Source organism: Otolemur garnettii, unplaced genomic scaffold (genome assembly GCF_000181295.1).
Source record: "Otolemur garnettii isolate 467f Iridium unplaced genomic scaffold, OtoGar3 scaffold00007, whole genome shotgun sequence".
NCBI classification, from domain to species: domain Eukaryota; kingdom Metazoa; phylum Chordata; class Mammalia; order Primates; family Galagidae; genus Otolemur; species Otolemur garnettii.
The window spans coordinates 35508399-35532722 of NW_003852402.1; the positions used below are offsets into that span (position 1 = coordinate 35508399).

The 24324-nt window shown below is 42.0% G+C and overlaps 1 protein-coding gene and 1 non-coding gene across 3 annotated transcripts in view; one reads left to right on the top strand and one right to left on the bottom strand.

The window, feature by feature from the left end:
* Window positions 1-24324, bottom strand: part of TMTC2 (transmembrane and tetratricopeptide repeat containing 2) — a 420683-nt gene that overhangs the window by 259059 nt on the left and 137300 nt on the right. Inside the window, exon 2 of one of the 2 annotated variants that reach the window (XM_012814184.1) lies at window positions 2009-2579. The exons of the other annotated variant lie outside the window; for it this stretch is intronic. Within the exon in view, the coding sequence (XP_012669638.1) occupies window positions 2009-2579 (571 nt within the window). The remainder of the gene's footprint in view (window positions 1-2008; window positions 2580-24324) is intronic. 2 annotated transcript variants of the gene reach the window in all.
* LOC111723098 lies at window positions 22653-22759 on the top strand. Its single transcript, XR_002771717.1, has one exon. It is a non-coding gene; the product is annotated as a U6 spliceosomal RNA (small nuclear RNA).

Here is a 24324-nt window from a genome sequence, read left to right on the forward strand (position 1 = left end):
GCAAGTATCCATTTAAAAAACATCTCAGAACCCAACTTTCAACAGTATTCAATTCTTTCTCACAGCACAGAGGACTCCATACTCTACTACTAGGAATTCCTTTGCTAGTGCCATTTCTTATTTTCGTAAGAAACAGTTACATAGTAAGGTTGCCAGGTAAAATACAGGATACCTAGGTAAGTTTTAACTTCAGATAAACAAAGTTTTAATTTTTTATTATAAGTACTGTATACAGAACATAGTTAAACAAGGAGCTCCATAATAAGCAACTCTGCCCTTGAAAATAAGCTTAGAAAACTGAAAATTTTCTTAGAAATTTTCTTTCTTTCTTCTTCAAAAGGCCTGAATTGACATATCAAAATAATTTCCTAATTCTTAAGATGGGACAATGGAAATTCTGTGTAAGAAACCATAATGTTTCACAGGTTACCAAAAGGAGGCCCTGCCATGGCCCCGGAACTTGTGTCCTCAAATGGAATACAACCTCCAAAGGACAAAGACTCGTGGAGATTACGGAATTATACTTATTCCATTGTTATTACCAGTGAAACAAGAAAGTCTGTCACTGCTGATGACACTGTTTTAGAAGAAAACAATTTACTCTTTACTCTCTCTAAATTTCCTTGAAATAATTAAAACTGATTTGAAACTTTCAGAGCTTGACTTTCAAACCATATGTTTTCAAGCATCAAATTCTAACCAGAGTTTTCTTCGAAAGTGTCAACATTTAATTGAAATCGCAAAGAACTTCATTAAGCCCTTGATACTTGAGTTTTTAGCAGAAAAAGGTTAGGCTTCCTACCGTGGAAAAGCACAGCAATGATTACTCTGCCTACTAAGTGGAGGGAAAAAAAAAAAGCAATTTTTAAAAACATTTGCTTTCTGTTCCTCTCGATTTTTCTTTAATTTATTCCCAGTCCAATTTCAAATAAAACTGTTAATTGATAGGGGAAGGAGTAGTCAAAACTAGGAAAACTTGACAGTTTCCCCACACATCTGGTATCCAAAACCTTAATTCCTTCCTTATCTCAAAAAAAAAAAAGGAGCGGGGGCGCCTGTAGTTCAAAGGAGTAAGGCACTGGCCTCATATGCCATAGGTGGCGGGTTCAAATCCAGCCCTGGCTAAAAACTGCAAAAAAAAAAAAGTGGGAACTTGCCTAAAACACAGCTGGCCAAGGTCTGTGAACCCTCTGAATTAAAGTCAAAGGAAGGGCGGGTATTAGGTTAAGTAAAGGAGAATGGACAGATGAAGTAGGCAGTTTCTCAAGGCACCCTGTCTTCCCGGTGTTTTCCTTAATTTAATTTTAGCAGAAATCTACTCAGTCTTCTTTAAGAGTATGGGGCTCCTAAAATGCTTCTGTGACCTTCCAACAACACTGCCTTGGAAACCACTAAGGGGATATAGAAGAACAAATAATAAGCCCAGAGGCAAAGGTCTCAGCCTCTGGGCAAGACTTAATAATAACCACTTTTTATTTTGACTCTTCTATTCTTATACCACAACAAAGAAAAGGTGAATCTGATTCATTGTTTGAGAATTTGACTTCCAATGCGTGGCAGAGAAGGCTTGTTTTCCAAAGTCAACTCAGGAAGAGTAACATTAACAAACGGCAGAGAATTTCCCCTCTGTGGAGTCTTCTAGCCTCTGATGCTATTATCAGCTGTGTTAACTTCACAAATACACATTAAAGATAATTGGCTGAATTATACAGAATTTGGGCAGAAACGATTAAAAAGTAAAGATGCTAATTTTTTTATAAGGCAAAATGATTCTTTTACCACTTCTGAAACCCTGAAAATAAGACATCTGAGGAATAAAACATTCAGTGACTGAAGCCCTGCTTAGCAGAGCAAGGTCGAGAGGGGCACTTCCACTGACCGGAGATCAAAAAGGAACTTATTTTAAATGCCGCTTGAAGAGGAACAGATTTGCTTTTTAACTGGTGGCAAAGGACCAAGCAAGTAGGTTACTCAGTAAGCCAATGCTCAAGAGCCAACAATCACTTACTTTGTAAATGGCAGGCAGGATCTGCTTCATCCTCAGCCTGTGAAAGACAAAGACGTCATAAACGGCTGAGACGGCAAGAACAGTCACTCCCTGCTCCTTCCACAACATGCTGCATCCCGCGCACAGGCCTGTCCCCAGGAACCAGCCCCACGTCGTGGCCGAGCAGCCTCTGGTGGAACAGTGTTTAACATAGCAGAGCAGGGAGAGGAGAAAGAAGAGCCCGGCCCCGACGTCGGCGCGTCCCACGATTCCAGCCACCGCCTCTGTGTGGATGGGATGCGAGGCGAACATCAGGCCGGCCATGAAGGTCCAGTACCCATCGCCAAGGAGGGTCTTGGAGAAGCTTGTGAAGACGCCAGTGACGGCCGCGTGCAGCAGGACATTGACCAGATGGTAGCTCCAGGGATTCAGCCCTCCGATGGCGTGGTTCAGGCGGAAAGAGAGAGTGCAGAGGGGCCGGTAGGACTTGTGGCTGCCACTGTGGGTTAGCAGGGTCCCCCAAAAATCATTGTAGAAAATATGTGTCCACGGAGTTTCTGGGAGAAGATCCTGATTAGTCTTGATGGCGCGGCTAAAAAACAAAATGTTACAGAAAAAAAAAATCAAATGTAAAATACAAAAAGGAAAAACAAGATGACTTTGCTAAGACACCACCTTCCTGGGAAGCTTTGTTATCATGTGGTCTCGTGATGGGACTCTGAGCACATATAGGTTGAACTGAGGTCCTCCCCTTATCGCTAACACACACCACAATGAGGACTGTCTTTTATATCCTTAAAAACGTTTTCCTTGTTGGAATGCAAATACCTTTGAGGAATAAAGGCAGAGTTTCCATCAATTGGTTTAAGGCTTAGAACAGCAATTGCCAAACAAGCGCCCTAAAAATCATGTGACATACTGCCTAAAAATGGACATTCCAGGTCCCAGGAGGACGTAAGGCCAGAAAATCTGCATTTCTGAGCAGCAAGGCCCAGGTGATACCAGTGCAGGGAAATACACTTAGAGCCAGAAGGAGGCCCCGACTTGAAATTTCAAGTTTTAGACAGAATACCAGCATGCGTAGCAGTGCTTCTCAGAGACATATCACCTCAGGTTCTTGTTAAAAGGCAACCTCTGATTGCACAGCCCTAGGGGGGGGGAACCAGAGTCCACACTTCTAACAAGCTCCCAAGTGATGCTCTGCCTTGGCCCACATGTTGGGTAGCCAGGGCCAAGAGAGGTGGAGAGGCTAGGAGGACAGCTCTCTATCCACCCAATGTTTCCCTTCTTCCTTCATTCTAGTAACTTCAGCCTCTCCCACTTCTGAGCTCTCACAGGACTATCATCTATAGTACAGGTGTCCTCAAACTACGGCCTGCGGGCCACATGCAGCCCACAAAGGACAGTTATCCAGCCCGCCGGGTGTTTTTGCCGCCACTGCCCATCCTGCTTAGCAGCCAACTCGTCCCAGGGCCCGCAGTCTGGCCCTCCAACAGTCTCAGGGACAGTGAACTGGCTTCCTGTTTAAAAAGTCTGAGGACCCCTGATACAAAGTACAGCACATCATTGCCTCCTGCCCTTTTTGTTGAGATGGTCTCACTCTGCCAGCCCGTGTAGAGTACACAGAGTTGCTATGTACAGCTCACAGCAACTTCAGACTCCTGGCTCAATCAATCCTCTTTCAGTCTCCTGAGTAGCTGGGACTACAGCTGTCTGCCACAACGCCCTGCTAATTTTTCTATCTTTAGTACAACTGGGGTCTCACTCTTGCTAAGGCTAATCTCGAACTCCTAAACTCAGGCAATCCACCCGCCTCAGCCTCCCAAAGAAGAAGGATTGCAGGTATGAGCCACAGCACTCAGCCTTGTCTCCTGCTTTTGAGAATTAATATTTCCAGTTTGCATACTTGATATTTCCAGAGAGTTCACGAAGCAGGGACCTAGTGTTTACTGAGCACTTGCTAGGCCACTAAGCACCATTCTGGTCTCCTTAGTTATACCATCTCATTTCATCCTGAGAACATCTCAGAGGAGATAGATATTATTAACCACTCCTCTCAGGCATTGAGAAGTTAGGGTTGAGAGATGAATAACCAGTTCAAAATTACAAGCTGAGTAGCATAGAACTTCACAGATCATGCTCTTTCCACTATTCTGAGCTTCTCAAAACGCCATCCACCTATCTCTGGGGGCATGTGAATAGACAGAACATACCCTGTAAAAATTTTAATATTTATTTCGATGTATATGCGGAAGAAAATGTAATTTTCACATCAAAGCAGGATTTCATAGATATCTGCTCAGAATAAAATTGTTAAAAACTTAAAGAGTCAATGTAAAAAAAAATTTTAAGGAATCAATAGTATTGGGATATGTGGGCAGGAATAAGTGTTGAACGTGGCGTGTAAATGATTTGGTTTGAAAGACCCCTGTCCTCTGCCATTATACTTATCCCAGAAAACAGGGCAGTATCGGAGTCTTCAGTATCCCTGGTCTACCTATCTCTGTATTTAGAGAACTCAGAAGAGGCATGAGTTAGGAGGAAGAAGGAATGACAAGTTCTAGAACTAGAAATCTCTTGCCCGAGCTGATTAAGGCTTTTTAAAGGTATTGGGAGGATTTGAGTAAAGCTCTGTGGTGGCAATGCCATCTACCGCTAGTTCCTCTACCAGTTCGGCCTTCTGCTGTGAGGCTGTCTCAATCAGAGGAACTGCGTACGAGCACACACATTACCTAAAAGTGGTTTACCAAAGCCCTGGGTTGAGGGGAAAGAATCCTGAGTCCAGATCTCTCATTTACTGTCTGCCTGCAAAAGCAAGAACCTGCCACCGAGACTCAAGCAGATCAGGGAACAAGATGATGTGACCAGTGAAAAACGCAGTCAGTGTTCTAGCTGGATCAAATGACTGGGCCATGAGTTTCAGCTGCTTCTCTAAATTACTTCCCAATTAACTTCTCCAAGCTTCAGTTTCTGCAATAATAGCTTCACCTTGAAATCACTTAAACACTTGTAATTGTTCATTTATCTTCTATATGGAAAAGCAGAACACTGCTCTGCAGATACAGGAGTATTCTGGGCATCCTGGTGCAAATGATACCTCTGTCCTGCCTCTGCTGCTGCTATGCAAAGACGGGGTGTGAGCCACAAAAAGTCCCTTATTAAAGCCTTTTAGAACTCTGAAGTTAAGTGTCGTCGGGGGTTAGAATCAAAATAGATTGATCATGTATTGTTAGGTACTATGTGTTGAACACCATGCTAGTCCTTTTACATATAATATCTACCTAGGAGAACTCGTTGACTTTTCTAGACATTAAATAAGAAGGCAAAAGATCTGTTAAAATCAGGTCTCGAAATTTACTCTATGCGGCAATGATTCCGTCCCTGGGACCTAATCTCCCCCCTTTTTCAACTATGAAAACTATATAATTTATTTTTCTTAACATTTTATATCAACTTAATTTTAGAAATTTGGATAATATAAAAAATTAGTGAAATGCATTTAGAATCCCCCCTTTTCAATATTGAATAGAACTGTAATTATTAACTGGATACCTGGGCATCTAGAAAGAAAAAGTTACTTATTTTCCCTTGATGCCAAATACAGTTGTGTAAATAATTTTCATCTACTACTCTCAGGAATTGCCCTTAAAGAAAGCAAAGGCTTAGCCTTCTTCCTCTTCACTGCTATCCACCTCCTTCCTGGGTGGAACACAGATGTGACAGCTGGAACCCCAGCAGCCATATTGGCCCATAAGGTGTCCTCAGGAACGGAAATCATACGTTAACACTAGAGCAATAACTCTGAAGAAAACTGAGTTCCTGGCACAGTAGACCACACCAGCTCTGAACCAACTACTCCTCATTTCTTGAGTATGAAAAACAAATTGCTATTCTTTCTTAACTGTGATATTTGGAGTGTTAAGTCCTGGCAGCTGAACCTAGTCCTTTGTTAACTGAAGACCTGTTCCATCACAATGAATTGATTTTCCAGTTTGATTTTGATTTTTGCAAGTCTCCGTGTATTGACTGTGTATTACATGAATTTCCATATAAATTGGCTTTTAAAATATTAGAACCAGATGTTATTCTGGATCTATTAAATTAAAACACCCTGCTATGACATTCATCAAGAGTCTAACCCAGAAGTAATTGCTTAAGACTTGATAGGTTATAATTAAAATTTAAAAGACATATGAAAAACTGCCAAACAGTGTTGTCAGAGATGGCTGATTTCAAGCAATTCAGAACAAAACCCCAAGGGGCTTCGACTAGACATTAGCCTAGATATTGATGGGAATCTCGCTAATACCCATGCAGAAACCCTCATACCAAAGTGAGGGCAGCGGAGAGCTCGGAGGCAGAGCGTTCTGGGATGAGGCACTGTCCAAGCAATGAGGAGAGCCGGACAGCACATCTGGTTTAGAACAGCCATTCACCCACTCAGTAGCAGATATTTAAAGGATGGAGAACCATTTTCCCCAAACCAGGTTTTCAATGTGCTTTTGGCTCAGCAGCATAACCCACTCTGGGAAGCCTTTTTGAGGAAAATTGCATACTTATAAACACCTATTTAAAGCTGCTGGAATTTATCTTGCTAGCAATAAGCCATGTAACCTGCAGCAGCCACAAGAGACACTATGCCCAACTCTCAAAAAACAGGAGTTTCAAAACATTAACAAATTTCACAATTTTACTGTGTGAAAAAAACTATACATCATGCTCCTAGCTTGACATGGTAGGAAAAAGAAAAACTTAAAGGGCAGTGTTAGTAAAATAAAAATGGAAGCACAAGGCAATACTTCAGCCATGTGCAAAGCGTGCTGTACACCCAGGCAGGCTTTATTAATAAATAACAGTCTCTGGATGGGTGTTATCTGCTTAAGCAGGTTTTTATTTCATCAATGTTTATGGCGAAAGAATACGGAGTAAGACTAAATTGTACTGGGTTTTCATATGAGTCATGTCACACATGCAAGTGCGTGATAAGGGATGCATTACGCCACCTCCACGTCGTATGAAGAAAGATAGAGACCAAAAGAGTCTTAATAGAATCTGAGTAATCTGCTGGCAAAATGAGAAGCCAAGTCAATCATTCAGCACTCTGCATAATAGACTTCGATCCATTTGCATTTTCTTTTATGAATCCACAACAAATAGTTGCTATTTCTCAACTCAAAACAAAATTCCACGCTGACTACAGTCCGAAGTTGCTTCTGTGAATCACGGTTGAAAATTCAGAAAGACACCAAGGAATGAGGAAACTTTCCACCCTGAGAAGGTGGAGGAAATCAGAGGAGGAGAAGAGAGAAAGGAGAAAGGTGCAATCTAGGAAGAATTCGCTAGAGCACCCAGGACTCAGGTCTTCCAGGAGGTCTGAACCTGTTTTCAGGTTTGTTTATTTCTGGCTCTTTGTTTTTGCTGCCTTATGATTTCTCCTTTAGAAAATGTTGACAAAGGCCAACACTACTGTAACACTAAAGAATGATGTGATGATGCCACTCAAACTGCCCTGGGGCTTCTCTCACTGCTATTTTTTGTCTACTGACCTTTTCAGTCACACACCCCCACATAAATGACGACCATCAGTCCCCAGAGCAGGAGTGACGCTTGGATTCTTCCAACATCAAAGGCACACGGGTCTGACACTTCCAATTATTCTACTTCAAAGTAAAGGCCAAACTCTTAATAAAGCAAAACCAAAATTGTTTACTGATGAGTTAAAATTTATTTTGCAAAAAAAAAATTAAGGCCTTTGTTTATCTGCTCTGCTTCAGCGCTACCCAGACAGGACTATGTACACTCAGGCCACACAGTGAAGGGGGCCAGTTAAGTAGACTGATTCTGGAGCACACTGGATACATCCAGGCCGTGAGATGGTGGACACGGTTATTTTACCTCACTGGACCTCAGTTTCATCTTTTGTATCATATATACCACTGTCCTTTATAGGATCATGTGAGGAGTAAATGAGGTAGGCAGTGCGAAGTGTGTCACCTATGCTGTCCCTGTAACACTCCAGCCTCCATCCCTGCTGTCACCTCCAAACAACTGACGCAGCCAAAGCACAGAAGGCAGTTTCATCACGTCTATAAGCTCCAAACACCTACGGATCACGGTCATAAATATTTCACCTAAAATGCCTTGAAGATTGAATGACTCTGAAAACAAGATAAGCATTTATGACAACGTGGGACCTCTGGTCTTCAGCACATTGCTCTTCTTGTTGTTCTGACTACGTCTTTCTAACCCTCCTTGGGTCACATCACTTTCATCCATTTGTCCTCCCAAATGTGAATGTCTCTCTCCTGGTTCTGTCCCCTGACCTCCTTCCTCTCTACTACTTTGACCTCTGCGGTCATCCTCTTCAGCAACTGCCACTCACGGTTGACATTTCCATCTGTCCTTCTATTCTGGGCACTCCTCACGACCTACGCTTCTGCCTGTCCAGCAGACATCCACATCTGAATGGGAGAGAGCAATGGAGTCCTGGTCCCTCTGCTAACACCAGGCAGTTCTCGCTCTAAAGCTCCACCTGACCTGGGCTTTGCAGCTGATATTAATACTTTTCACAAAATGTCATGTTAAAGATTCAACAAGGCAATGTTACTTAAAATGACGAAAATTACACAGCCTTGTGTAATGAGCTTTTTAACAGACCCCTCCTTCTAATAAGAGTGCCCTGGTTTTCTTTTTAACAGCCCACATCTACCCTCCATGCATGTGGGTAGCATGAGGCTGCCCTCACCCCCGATGAAAAGTAGTCATACAATTTGGCCAAAGAGGGTAGTGTACGCCCCCCCTCCCCAGCCATGCAGGTGACAGAGGTGTGAACAAGGTCAAGTAGGGCTAATGTGGCCCCAGAACTTACTGGGAAAGGGAGTCTTCTTTTGAAAATGAGATGAAGTTTTCCTTCTGCTAGAGCAGTGGTTCTCAACCTTCCTAATCCCGCGACCCTTTCATACAGTTCCTCTGGGTCACGACCCACAGGTTGAAAACAGCTGTGCTGGGGATTCCTTAACAACAGGGTCTGCCTGTTGGTGAAGCCGACACACAGAAACCCACGTTGGACCCGTCAGGCCTGACGCTGACACTATATTGTTCAATAAGGCAACAGATACGCCCCAGTCTTAAGCTAGTGTGAGGTGCTATTCTCTAATCTGTAACCAAGAGTGCCGAGTAACACGGACTGTAATTACCACGCACCCTTGCTGTTCCTTACACTTGGGGAGTCTAAGTCTTAACTTATTATCCCCACAACCATCCCCTTCTCCTACAAACCCCTCATTGAGAACCACCATTCTTCCATCACTGAAACTGAGTTTGTCACGAGGGCTCCTCTCTTTGTTTCTACAACTATCTTTAAGTTGGCTAAGGACATTTTAAAGCCACCCAGGACCTGATAAAATCCAACTCACGACCGCCCCTTGAATCTGCCCCTCCTTTCCCCTTTTCCCCACTTCCTTCGGGCCTGCGTGACTTTCCGCCTGTACTGCTTAGCACGCTTACTGAAACCGCCTCATCATTTTTCTCCTTGCTTCATTAGGCTACAGGTCCCCTCAGGAAACGAATTATGTCTTTTCTCGGGATGTCTAACCCATCTGAGGCAGGTAATAAATATTGTTAAACTGAAACAGCTACTGTGCCTGCCTCCGTTCCTACTTTGATCCATTATGCATTCTACGGATAGGAAAACTTCCTGAAATACAACTCTTCCTCTACACGGCCCTCTGCAAAAGTCCCCCAACATGCCCTCTTCACATAATAAACACCCTCCCCAGCTCAGCATTCATGGCCTTCCCCGTTGTGACCTCAAGGCTAATCTCTCATTACATTTTCCTATGGAGCAAATGTCAGCCATACTTCTCAGCCTCTGTGCCAGGCTCAAACCATTTCTCCCTTCCCTCTGCCTGGACTGCTGTCCTTCAACCATTACACCTTTCTGAACATGCTTCAGCCCCCTGATGCTCGCTTGGAAAGCCACTGCCCAGTCCCAAGCCCTTCCTACTTATTTTTATAGGCTGTTTGATTTTGACCTTGAGTACCGACATATCCCCATTAACACTGACTGCTTACTACAAACAAGGATCTCTCAAATGGGATAGGTGAGAGATATTTCAGAAGGACTAGGAGGAAATGTGTGCTTTGCCAACAGCACAGAGGTGATTTTAATAGTACCTCTTCCATCCCTATTGAAACATCATTGTCCCAATAAAATGAAGTGATTCTGTTGTAAGAAAATTATTCACTCACTCAACTGTTCATTCACTCGATAATGAGCGAGGCCCTGTAAATAGAATGGCGAGCAAAACACATTCCCTGACACTGAGAAACACTCAGCATGGAAGAGGCAAATCGGTGTACAGCGAACCCCACTGCACAATGTAAATACTACTCTAACAGAAATCTTGTCTGCCCTGGGAGAAAACAAGACAGACCCCTAACATCTTAGAATGGAAAAGCCTTATTAGTATTGATACACTGGATAAATGCTAACATGAAGCCAGTAGATGATGTACTGTACACCCACATAGGAGAAAAACTCTTTTCAAGTTAGGGGGAAGGGGCTTAAGGAAGGGGGAGGGGAAGGGGGTGCTCCCACTGAATGGACATGGTCTGGGGGTGTTTAACATACTTTTGGGATGTGAGATATAAGAAGGATGCTACCTAACAAATTCAAATATTTTGACCCGGTTGTACCCTCACATTAACCTGAAATAAATAAGAAGAGGGAAAAGGCTGCAGAAGCAACCTTACCGCGTGTAAAGAGTTAACCGAAGGAATGGGGAGTTGTGGAGATGTTTCCAGATCAACGGTCAATATTTTCAAAGAACCTGGGGCAGTAGAGAGTACGGTAAATTTGGGATCTGAAATTACAACAGGTTTGCTGGGTTGAAGTTTAAAGGATGGAGCAGCAGGAATAACGCATTACACTCAGTTACTACTGTCCTTCGTGGAACGCAGAGGAATCCGGCTGGACAAGAACCTCCTTAGTCATCTCAGGTTCGATTCATTACCTTGGACTCTATCGCTCCAGTGCATTAACTCCTTAGAGCAGAAAAAGCATCTTAGTTATCTCTGAAGTCTGGCACACAGTAGGCACTCAATATATGCTTGAGAAACTAAATTCTAATTAGAGGCGATGGGTAACTGATAAGCTGCATTCCCCTTCTGGCAGAATTCTAGATTGTTTTGAGTATGTAGGGAATTATCACTTTCATTGAAAAGTAGTTCATTCACTTTGGGCGCTAACCTCTGCTCACTCAATGATAATTAACTTCAAAAAACCACCAGGTTAATTGGCTTACCCTAATGTCTTTGGCACTCATTTGACACTTAACCTATAATCCCTTCATTACAGTCCCTCTTTAGGAATAAGCCATCATATTTAGGAAGCTTCAGTTAATATGCAGATGTATGACTCACAGAGTAAGAGACTGGGGAAAAGGCCATGACATCCACGGTCTGTTTATCTTTGGAGATGAGCAAGGGTATTTCAGATTTCTACAGAAATCTAAGGTAGGCAAGTAAGTTTCAGTGCCAGGTGCTGAGCTGTTGGGGACAATGTCAGGTTTCTAGATCCCTGAGGCCATGGAAGGCACTAGGCTTTAGACTACTTTTATCCTTACACCTACAACACCCGATCACCTCCTGCTAGGCTGTTAACCATTCAAGGGCAGAAATGATGACTGTATAAGCAACTTGTACTTAATAAACCACCACCATGTAAATGTTGAGTGAAAAGAAGCCACAGTAACAAAGCCTGTTGCCAGATTATCTGTGGGACAGAGCCCCATGTAACTGATTTTTTTTTATTGTTGGGGAGTCATTGAGGGTACACTGAAGCAGGTTACAAAGATCGCTTTTGTTAGATAAGGACCCCCTCACATTTGTGTCCCACCCCCAAAAGGTGAACCCTACCCCTTGACCCCCCCCACGCCCTCCCTCCTTCCCTTTCTCAGCTCTTCCCCTCCCCCACCCCCACTGTGTACTAGGACCTTAATTGTCCTCATGTCAGAATTGAGTCCATAGGATTCTTATCTCTCCATTCTTGTGATGCTTTACTAAGAATAAGGTGTTCCACACCCATCCAGGTTAATACAAAGGATGTGAGGTCTTCATCTTTGAATGCAAAACCTTGCAACTAAAGGAACATCCTTCCTCCAATAATGGAGTTTTCTGAGCTGCCTCAGCACAGTGATCCATTCCAATCCCAGTTCACCTCCAAGAAAAAACTGGGCATCTGATTTAAAGATGACTCCAGATGCAGCTGAACTAAACCCCACAAACTGTTGGTGATTCACTCTCCTAGAGCTTCCATGGGTGAGGAAGGCAAGAGTTTGCCCACTCTTTCCTCTTGGGAGAAAACTGAAGAGGTGGAGAAGTGGCTAAATATTTTAAAAGTTATTTTTAGTTCCCCACATAAAGCAGTGCTGTCATTTCCATCAGTTCTATGGGATATGCCAAAGAAAAAAATGTGTTTTGACCCTGGAAACAAATTAATAATCATTCAAAACAAAATTAAAACTTTAGTTACCTGAAGTTTTCAAATGCAATTTACATGAAAAGCATTTTGCAAGATTAAAGCAGAACAGCATGAAAATATTTCACTGATTAAAAGAATCCTCTACCTTCATAGTAGCTCCTTAGCAACTTGAAGCATCACGCAAATTTCACTGCCTTGAAATTTGCGTGATGAGAAATATTTTCTACATGATTTCTACATATTTCTACATGATTATTTGGTCACTATACCCGTATTATGCCATTCAGACATAAAATAATTCAATACACTTCATCTCCTAACCATACAACACTAAATCAGATTCTCAATGTAAGAGCTTCATGAAAATAACTTCTCCCTAATCTTTTAGATTTAAACTTAGTAACCATTAGAAGTGGCACTATCAGGTTTTCTCAAGTACTGTATGTGAACCACTCTAGTACACTAGTTTATATAATTTATGAATTCTAGTCTATTTTGCTGGTTCTCATAAATTCATACCTATAGAAGCTATCTTGACATAAAATGCTGTTTCGCTTCCAATAAGGTCTTGAGCATCTGTGATAAGTTGCAACACACAAGTAATTCCTTATAGTTTTTCGGTATTAAAAGCATTGCATATGTTTGGGACATGAAGTGAATATCAAAATATACTTTTTTAATGAAGTTCAATGCTTTCAAAAATGAATGGGCTCCATGGGATGCCAGATTCTAAGAATAATGTAAGAGGAACTATCAGATTCTAAGAACACCCATTCTGCACATGGTCTTGTTTTATGTGCTTTTACAGAATAAAAGATGTAATCTCCGTACTTAAGGATTTGATTATCCAAATGCACTCTCTAAATAGCTAGGCATGCCAAGCTGAGAATACACTTAGTTAAAAATACTTGCTTTCATACATAATGCACTGTACAAGTTTCAGAACAGATATAAAGTACATGGTGATTTTCCCAAATACTCAATTATTACTTAAAAAAAAAAAAAAAACCTGCATCCTTTCCAGTCACAATCATCCCCTGGGGTAAAGAGGAAGGGTCACCTTCTGGTTATGCCACTGCTTTGAACCCACTAAGGGTCCTCAACCTGAACACCTCCAGAGCATGCAAGTTAAGAGGCTAACAGGCTCTAAGAAAAGAAATGTTTGGGGGTGGGAAGACATTCACATTTCATTACCTAGTTCAGGGGTCCTCAAACTTTTTAAACAGGGGGCCAGTTCACTGTCCCTCAGACCATTGGAGGGCCAGGCTGCGGGCCCCGGGATTAGTCGGCTACTAAGCAGGACAGGCAGTGGCGGCAAAAACACCTGGCGGGCCGGATAAATGTCCTAGACGGGCACATGTGGCCCGTGGGCCGTAGTTTGAGGACGCCTGACCGAGAAGTTTGGCTTATCTGTCTACCTCATCCCTGTCTCCTCTGAATGGAGCCTCGACCAACTCACCTTTCTTGAGCCACACCTCCCCTTCAGCCACACAGAACAGACAAGCTTATTTTAGCCAAATGTTTTCAGGGATCCCTTCCCCTTCCTACTTCAGCTGTTCCACGTGTAGCCAGCATGTCCCTCACTGTTACTCCCCTTAGAATACCACCTTCTATCTGTACCTTGCTGTGACATCTTCCAGAATGGGACATGTTCCAGACCTTCCTCAATCCTCATCCGGCTCTCCAACCTTGAGACTACTGGGTCAATAAAGGTCAGAGCCCCCACACATCAGAATTTAAGTCTCAGCTCTTTTGTCTCCTTTCCTCCCTGTTGGGAGAACTATGTCACTCAGTCCCAAATTCACATGCTGCAGTCCTATGCCCCCAGAACCTCAGAATGTGACTATATTTGGAGGCAGGATTCTAAGTCAAAATGAGGCCCTGAGAGTAGGTCCTAACCCAATCGGACTGGTGTCCAAGTCCAGGGAAATGTGGATGCACAAAATGGCACCAGGGATGAGGTCCAGGGAAGACCATGTGAGGACCTGGCAGGGAGGAGGCTCAGGAGAAACCGGGTCTGAGACCCTCTGATGTTGATTTCTTAGCCTCCAGAACTGTGAGGAAGTTTCTGCTGTTGACACCACGCAGCCTGCGGTATTTTGTCCTGGCAGCCCTAGCAAAGTGATACCCCCTACTCTACCATAGAAAATGCCACTTCCACTACGTACACTATCTACTGTTCATCTCTCAGAGTCTCAGGGAAACTACCTTTCACCCACAAGCCATATTTCTCCATATGGACCACGCACAATGCTCTGTTCTTTTTATGAAGGGTTGAATTGCTTTGTGAGAATAAATAGGGGTTTTAGAGGTAGTGCTACCAGAATTTGTCTGGATTCTCTATCAGAGGGGCGGAAAAAACTTCCGATCACGCCAGTGAGACTAACGCACAGTGTGTTAATGCTAACTAAACAGACACAGCACCACCTGAGATTTGTCTTTACACTGGGATTGACAACGTTTACCAAGCACACACGTTATCTTTTATCTTCATTGATGCTTCAAACTAGGAAACCGAAGCTGGAGGGGTTAAGTTAATTAAAGAAGGGCACACTCTTAACAAGAGGCAGAAAGGTCTTGAAAACTGTTCTCCAAACTACTCCATTTAACCTTCAAAGCAGCCTCTGTTCCTCCACATGTACAATAAATCTCCTGTGAGAAGTGTTTGCACGACGATTTGAAAGCAAAATCATAGTCTATTATTGCATTTTGTCTGGAATCCATAGATCTGCCCTCAAGACTCAATAAAGCTATAAAAAACACTTTTGTACCATATTCTTCTAATTTCTGCATTTCAAGAAGAAAGTCTTCTTTTAACACTAAGGAATCTTGGAAAACATGAGTCAAAGGAAGGTGTTAGTTGTCTCCCAGTGACGGGTGAAAAAGGCAGCGTTACGAAAGCCAAAAACTAACCTATAATTTCATATTACAAGATTTAATAGAAAACATATTTTGGCAGAAATTTTGCTGCCTGCATCTCTTTTCAGCTATAAAATAGCTACACACACACACACACATCTGAGAAAGATCAGACTTTAAACATATTGTAGCAACACATACACAAACATGCGAAGCTTCAGCAGGGCTGTCTGTGATGATAGGATACACAGGCGTCCCTACATTAAAAGCAGCCTCACAGCTAAATCAGAGAGTCTTTTTGGACACAAGAATATATGAGCTCTGATGGAAAACAGGCAAGGAGGAAAACACTCTAATTTAAAACTAACACAGATGAGCCTACGTGAAGTGCCCAAACATTTGGTCCACAAACCACCAGCAACCCTCTCGTTTGTCATGGAAGGCACGAGATATTTCATCCCAGAACGAGAAAAGAGATAGTAAACGCCACCATTAAAATGTATCAACTGTAGTAGTCCCTAAACTGTATGGCATTCCTTGACCAAACCTTAATAATCAATGGAAATTAATATCCATTTCAGGGAGCTCTGGTACTTTCTGCTTTGTGGCCACTGAAATAGACCACATGGCAGGCACTTCACACACACATGCTGAATGTACCAGAGAACTCCCAGCTTGTTCAGATTTCATGTTACCAACAAACTATGAAACACCAACATGGGCTCGGTGCCTATAGCTCAACCAGCTAAGGCGCCAGCCACGTACACCTAAGGTGGTGGGTTCGAATCCCCAGCCTGGACCTGCCAAACAATGATGGCTGCAACCAAAAAAAATAGCTGGGCGTTGTGGCGGGCGCCTGTGGTCCCAGCTGCTTGGGAGGCTGAGGCAGGAGACTCGCTTGAGCCCAGGAGTTGGAGGTTGCTGTGAGCTGTAATGCCACGGCACTCTGCCCAGGGGGACAGCTTGAGGCACTGTCTCAAAAAAAAAAAAAAAAAAAGAAAGAAACACCAACATGTCCCACCAACAATAGTAGAATCCAATGGATAGCCAATTTGACCCTTTGGTTGACACTGAATTTGTGTATTTGAAACAGTCGGAGGTGAGCCATGCCCTTTCTTTAGCCCTCTGTGACTGCTGTACCAGCCAACCTCAGCAGGGCTGGGGATCCCCAAACCAGGATCTTTAGACCATTTTTATCTTACCTTGACCATCACAGCCTTCAGTAAATATAATTTCTGTCACCCTCGCCATTGCCACGCAAGTATCAATGCTAATTAAATTCATTCCCACGGCATAAAGTGAAGAGGAATGCAACTCTAAGAGCAGAGGGCAGGAGTCAATCAGAGGAATCTAAGCACAACAGATCTAATTTTTCACTCCAAGAGAAAACCTACATCTTTTATCTGAAGCAACTCCTAAAATCTACGTTGTGTTAGACACACATACACTCACACTTTAGACTTAGCCAAATTTTGACTGAAATAATTCCACTTGGCCTTCCTAGCTATATGATTTAGTTTTCTCATCTGCAAACTGCCCTTCACAGTGAAGATTAAATATGATAAGGAGGTGAACTCCAGGGCCTGACACACAGTCAACGCTTCACCCAAGACTGCTTCACTTACGGCGATGCACCTGCCGTCCCCTTTCTGGACATCACGGAAGAGCACTTTCTTCTGTAACGTTGGTCGATACTACTCCACGTGGCATTCAGTTACTGCTCACTTCTATTTTGTCTTAGCTTATTCTCTAGAACCTTTGTGCCTCTCTGCCACTGTACGCAGGTAAACTGTGCTGGTATTAGTCCAAAGTTAAGCCCATTCGCCAGTTTAAAAGCATAAGATTGAAGCTAGAGAATGGATGCCGGCAAGGTTAATTAAGGTCACCAAAAAACAAAATAAGAAAGTCACAGGACTTATTCTTCGCAGCCTGATTAGAATATTCTAGAAAGCAGAATCCCTCATCAGAAGGAAGACACTTGCACGTGACCAGAGAAGCTGGGCTTGGTACATCTTCTTGACTAAAGATCATCAGTTCTAATGAACCCATAATGTGCTTTGTGAACCTTTTTTCTTTTTAAAACCCAAAGCCTGTTTTTTTCTTGCATGAAGAAAAGAATTAGTTCAGGTATTTCCAGTCACAGATCTATTACATTTTCAAAGATGACCACTTCTAAACAACAGGACAATATGTTAAACCTCTTATATTTTTGCTAATAATAAAAAAAAGTTAACACAGTATTTAAAAGTGCCCCTTTACACTCTTCATAGAGGGCAGCCCTACACAGGTGGACAGCAGATTGATCATAATTTGTGATGGCCTGGTTGGTATATGGCCCCAAATTTTAAGATCAGAAATGGGATCGCCCTATGAAAAAAGGTGATGTCAGGCCCTCTGCCATGGTCCTTCCACTTAGAGTAGATAGATTTTCAGTAGATGGATTCTGAAAAAATATTAAAAGTTGCCTTGGGGAGGAAAACAGGATACTCAAATGCTATATTGGTCCTATCTCCTAATGGTTTCCTTTCTGAGGGCATCCTGGGGAGAAGTTCAATCTTTCTAATGGGAATAAAACTATACTACAACTCTCCAAGGGCATTTACTACTTTAAAAATGAACTCCAAACTCTGCGGTCTTTAAAAGGCAGCAGGTCATTTGGAAAAGTCATTTTTCAAAGCTCCACTGAACTGGCACTTTGCTTTTAGCTAGCCACAGAGATAAGGAGCGCAGACCCAGTAACAGAATCGCCTTTCTTTAATTTTTAATGCCCATCCACTTCACAGCTCCCAAGAGGAATCAGTGACTTACTTATGGCATCATAAAAGGCGCAGACCGAGAGTATGCATGTGTTTTCATAGGCAGGAAGGAAAGTCGTCCCTCAACGATTCATTTGAGATGAACAGTTGATAAAATTCACAGAAGTACAACAAGACATCTTCCCACTCAACTCCCCCCCCAAAAAAAATCAAAATTAAAACAAAACCAACTTCATCACTGACACCCTGATAAAGCATCAAAGGAAGCCCGTCAAGGGGATATCGCATGTGTCTTATTTCCCATTATGAAAGCCCACACAGGTATAAGCCTGGTCCAGTGGCAATGGATTCATCTGGAATGCCAAAAACCACGAGGTTCACACATCAAAAGATCAACAGTTGTTTTAGAAATTAACTACACCACATCTTAAACTTCTGCATCAGTTCTAAACTGATGCAGGTGTTATCATCAGGGTAGAAACAGACGCAGTGTTAGCACATTAAACTGGGAATCCAGCTCCAACCCCGCTTAATGGGCTCCACATGCTGGAAACCATCATCTTGATGGGACGTACACTCAACCAAACGCCCGACTTTCCAACAAAACCCGAGTCTCATTATCCCCATTATGCTCACAAACAGCTCTTCTGGGACTAACAGTGCTTTTACATTGATTACGCTGCATTAGGAGTTTTGAGGGAGGGACGTCATAGGACAGTAATTCCACATCAGAATAAAAAGCCACATTTGTCACAGGGGTGTTGACAGCATGACATCAGTACTGTCCCCACACCCAGGGCAGCTCGGGCTGCATCAGCCCGCTTTATCTTGTGATCCCATCTGGACCCCCAAAGTGGCTGAGGAGGAAAGAGTGGTGGGCAAGTAAAACGGTCATTACACTGTTAATGTGTGTGTAGAACTTTCCAGTTTCTATATATATCCTGGGATCTCACAAGGGCTTTCCCCATCTTTTTAGTAACGAAAATGAAAACTCTCCATTAAGATCTCACAGTGAAGAAGTAGCAAGATTATGAAAAAACTGCATCTCTGAACTGGGGCTCTAGTGCTGCCCTGCCACTCCACAGGGTCCCCAGACTTGGGTCCCAGCACTGGGGAGGCCGTTTGTCCCCTTCCACTTATAACTTACTGATTCACACACACACACACACATTCGAGAAGAATAATGCACAATAAAAGAGCACAATTCAGTCAATTCCCTTTGGTTCATCTCTCTCAACTATTTTTGCTGGAAGTTTAGATGAAGCTAAGTCAGTGCAGCATTCGGGACAGGTGTCTGGATCAGAAGGGATTGCTCCATGGAGCAGTTTGCATTTGTCGACTTTTCTACTGACTAAAAAGCCTTACAATATTTAAATAACAATTTCAAAACAGACAAAATAATGCCAAACTATTCTTTATTGTTTTATTCCTTCCAGAATTCATCTCTGATGAAAATTAATTGAATATATTAACTCTGCGGAGAGGTCACCTATATATATAAAACGTTACATATATATTTTTTTAAGAAGTATCATCTTGTTATATTTTGCAGGCTGGACTTGAACTCCTAGGATGAAGGGCTCTTCCCACTCCAGTCTCTCATCTCCCAAAGAGCTGGCACTAAAGGCAGATACCACCAGCCATTGTATATTTGTCAAAGTCATTGAATTTGTAAATCCATCCTTACTTCCTGACCTTCACCCTGTATACTTGGCTTTGCATCAACCACTTCTCAATAGATGGGTAAACCCACGGCAAGCCAGCTCCCAGTGTAACTCCTGTGAAGAACAACAGCTGCTATCTTGCCCAATACTAATATGAAACCAATAGATAGGCAACTATGATAATCCAGGATAACCAATTTGAGATCCGTAATTCAATCACATCTGCTAAGTCCCTTTACCGGGCCTTGGATATAGCTGTGGGTATCTGTCACGCCCACTAACTGTTCAACTTAGCTTGGCTTAACCAAACCTACTGCAAAGTTATTAAAATCATTTCCAGACTAAAATATACAAGGTCCTCCAGAAGCAAGATTCAGTCTGTATGTGCATATAAAATAAAAATTACTATACTTCTTGTTCCCTACTATGTCATTAAAGGAGAACATAACACAAGGTGTTAGAGCCCCACAAAGACTGGACTTCACATGTATTGTTAACATTACACCTGGGATGTAATTCAACACATAAACTAGTAAAGAATGGACAGAGGCCAGAGCAATGGAGCAGGGTTCTATAGGACATCTGCTGTGTGCGCCATTAAACTTTCAGGAATTAGACCATAGGGAGGTTTCTGTGGCCTCAGGTGAAAATACAAGAAGGGCAAGGAAGAGGTAAGACTGGGAAGAGTGGGGAGTCGGAGAGCAACAGCTAGTTACCAGGGCAGTGGTCAGACGCGTGAGAACAGCCTACATCAGTGTCCCCAACAGAACTGACCCAAGTGACCAATGACTGCCACACTGAGTGTGCACCACATTCGTGATCAGGGAAGTAAAAGTCACATTACAAAGAATGCCTGATGATTTGGGGGGCGGGGGGGGGGGGAAACGTATTGATGCCATTCTCAGCCAGGAGGAAGAATCAGGTAAGCAGAGGGCGGTGCCTAAAAAGATGTTGACGGAATGAAATGACCAACTAAAATAAACAAACCTAAGTTGAACAGGGATGAGGATCAGACCCGGGAGCTAAAATTGGATCCGAAACCAGCACCCACAGGATGGGAAGGTGTGAGTCAGCGGCATATGCGTGGAAAACTTCTTGGAGATTTTAGGGACAAGGAAGAGTGGATGAGTCAGTAAGATGCAGCCAACAACAAAACAACAAAGGCCAACAGAGCTTCCAGTAAAAACAAATATAACGAACGCACAATCTACTGTAGACGGGATGTGGCCTGCCATAACCTCAGACCATTTTACTCCATATTGTTTGACCATTATATGTAGCAAAATTAAGGTGATGCTATTGATCATTAGTTTACGTGAGATGCTGTCTAACAAAAGAATTCAAACTCACCATCTAGTTCATCTTGTTTGTGATCATTAAATTCTTATCCTCATTTTCAGAATAAATAAATGGTCAAAGGTCTCCCAATGTTAGGGCACCATTTAGGAAGATTGGCTTGAAACTAAGACTCATTCAAAGAAGCAACCAAGATTTCACAGGCATCTAGGAAGCCTGTCATTTTGTATGCCAACCAGTCAAAAGTGACTTGGAAAAGCAGGGAAGATGATAAATGTCTTCCAACTATTGAAACTGTGTTCCACTGATGGATTATTCTATATAGATTAAGACGCACTGAGGTCTTAGAATTCAGCTAAATGTTGAGCTACATTTAGTACTGATGAAACAGTCCACATCAAAACTCCATGAGTTAGCATAGCACTATAAGTTCAAAAACAGAGGCTATATGGTTATAAAGACCAGGCTAAAACGACAAAGAAACCCGAAATCTTCAGATTCAACTTTTGTACATCTTTGTAGGATACCACTTCTAAAAGACATTCACAAAACAGTATTTCAAGTATTATTCATTTAAAGCCTCCTTAATTTCTACCACCTTCTTGTGCTAATTGTATTAATTTATTTAATATCTTCAAGTTGTCCCATTTTTATTTCCATTACTATGTTTTGCCTTGTTCCTAGCAATTTCATTGACAATCTGACATGCTATTTTTACTAACTCTTACATATTAAAAAAAATGTTCATGTGTATACTCCCTGGAAATCTCAGGACACATACTCTACTTTAAATTGTAACTTTTTTAGGTACCAAAGGGCTATTTTTTTAAGTCAGATACTGTTCCAAAATCTTGCCTTTCAGAGCCCACGCAGATAATGATCATATTTTAGTATAGATTTATTGACAGGATTGATATTATGTTTGTCCTGTTTAGAAGACAGAAAAAAAAACATTCTCCAGTCCTCCTACTTACTTGGCTGTATTTGCCTCACATTTTGGAAAGCAATTATTCACATAATGGATAACAGCCTTGAGTGTCAAGATAGAACTCTGGTTGACATTATAGTTTCTTAAAGTTGAGCTCAAAAATCTTGACTACATTACTGAATTTGTCAATATTCCAATTAGCTAACAGATTAACAGCTGTATATCTGGCAGATTTGTTTGGGATTTTCATTTTCCTTACAGACTTGTTTGGCAATACACCACACATTTTGCGAGAGTGAATCAGCTGAATGAATAAATAATTTCTTTTCAGGAATAACAGAGAGATGTTTTTAATCGCTCTTCTCCCACAACCTCTTCAAGAAAAAGCCTCGAAGCGTAGAGTCTCGGCAGAACCCAAATTGCTTAAATTTTAAAACATAGATGCTTTCAGTTGACCCTTAGTTGACACTGCTTTCTAGTCTCCGAAGTCATTTTGAAAATACCTGCCCTAAACTGAAACAAGGCTCTTAACACATGATCAAGCTTCATCCTGGGATTCTCGCCTGGCCTTAGACCCTGCTTCAGTCGATAAATGTTTGTCCAGCTGGTTTTATTGGTTTATTATGCTGTGGTGAAATAAAATTTCTTCCATCTTGCTACCTTAAAAGTAAACAACTTTGTGCTTGCTTCAACAGCACATATGCTAAAATCGGAATGATACCGAGAAGATGAGCATGGCCCCTGCGCAGGGATGACACACAAATTCATGAAGCATTCCATATTTTTAAGAGGATGCCATGAAGGCTATGTTAACCAGTTTGATGAAAGTATTTCAAATGGTATATAAAAGCAGCACACTGTGCCCCATGACTGCATTAATGTACACAGCTATGATTTAATAAAAAAATAAAAAGTAAACAACTTTGTCATTAAAAACATTCCAGAAAATATGGCAACATACAGGATCTACTCCATGAAGTTTATTGACATTTGAGACAAGACAACACAAACGCACAGGGAGAGAGACACTCTCCACCAAGAGAGAACAGCCAAACCTGACTATGATGAGACTGACTCTGTGCTATCTGGAAGCCACCTTGCACGGAGTGGGGATATGACCAAATCTTAGATGATGCCTTCTTCAGGCATGACCTAAATGTCACAATAAATTTCCATAGGAAGTGGGAGCAACAGGGAACTGCAAGTCTGGATCTAAAAATCATTTCTTTCCCAAGAGCGATCTAGGACATTTCTGCCTCCCATCTCTTTTTCCTCCTTTTAACAAACCTTGTTTCGTTTCTTTGGATGACAAATTAACATAAAGCTGTCATTCAGAGAACTTAAAAACTATTAGAATTGAAAGGCTGCTTTGAATTAGTAGCTGCCACTGGCATGCAATTTATTTGTAGTGAAGACTTGTGCCTTTCAGTGGGTTTTTTTTGGCTAAGCCTTATAAATTAATAACAGTTTAACGAAAACCTCACCAATCTTTACAAAACAAGTTTTATTAGCATTATAGAAGATATACCCCAGGCAATAATGTAGGATAAATTATTACACAGGGCAAAAATATAGCCGTACTTTAAGCTCTTTACACAGATAACAATTTACGTTATAATTAACTGATGAAACGGGCCACAGTAGTATTTTATTTATTTAGCCTGAAAATTTGTAGAAGTTCCTCTTGTAAAAGAGTTACATACATAATTAAAAACAGCAACCAGATCTCAAAAAAAAAAAAAAAAAGTCTAGCCACGGTAAGAGAAGAGGGAATGATGAAGGGAATTTAGCAAGAAATTTTACTATAGAACCACTCAGCTTGCAGAGTTACACTGTAGACGGTCCTTTTTAACTTCCAGTTGAATTCGTTTGGCTTTGAAGGCCAGTACAGTTTGATCCCACAAAGAGAAGTGGTTATTCATCAACATGGTTTTTCTAGCTTGAAAAGCTCCCCCAGGTCCTCAGGTCACTTCAATCTGGTAATGACTGAACAATTCACAGATGGAATGTTGTATCTAACCCATTTCTCATCAATGATCAAGGCAAGAGCAAGCAAGGAGTCTAATTTCAGTCAAGTGTTGACCTAATTATTACAGGATGAGCAGAGGACGTCTATTTCTCAAGAACTTTTTGCAGCACATCTTTCACCCTCTCTGAAAGTTCTTACTGTGGTCCTGCCGGAGATTCACCACACTGGGGACTCTGTCCGGTCTTTGAAAGGAAGGTACGTACAGAAAGCAAAGCACTGGACCATTCACTATTCACGGGCTCGGCATTCCAGTGTCGGCAGTGCCACCTCCTGCTTCAACTGCTCCCTCCTCACCTGGGAAAACTGAAGGATTAAGGCCAGG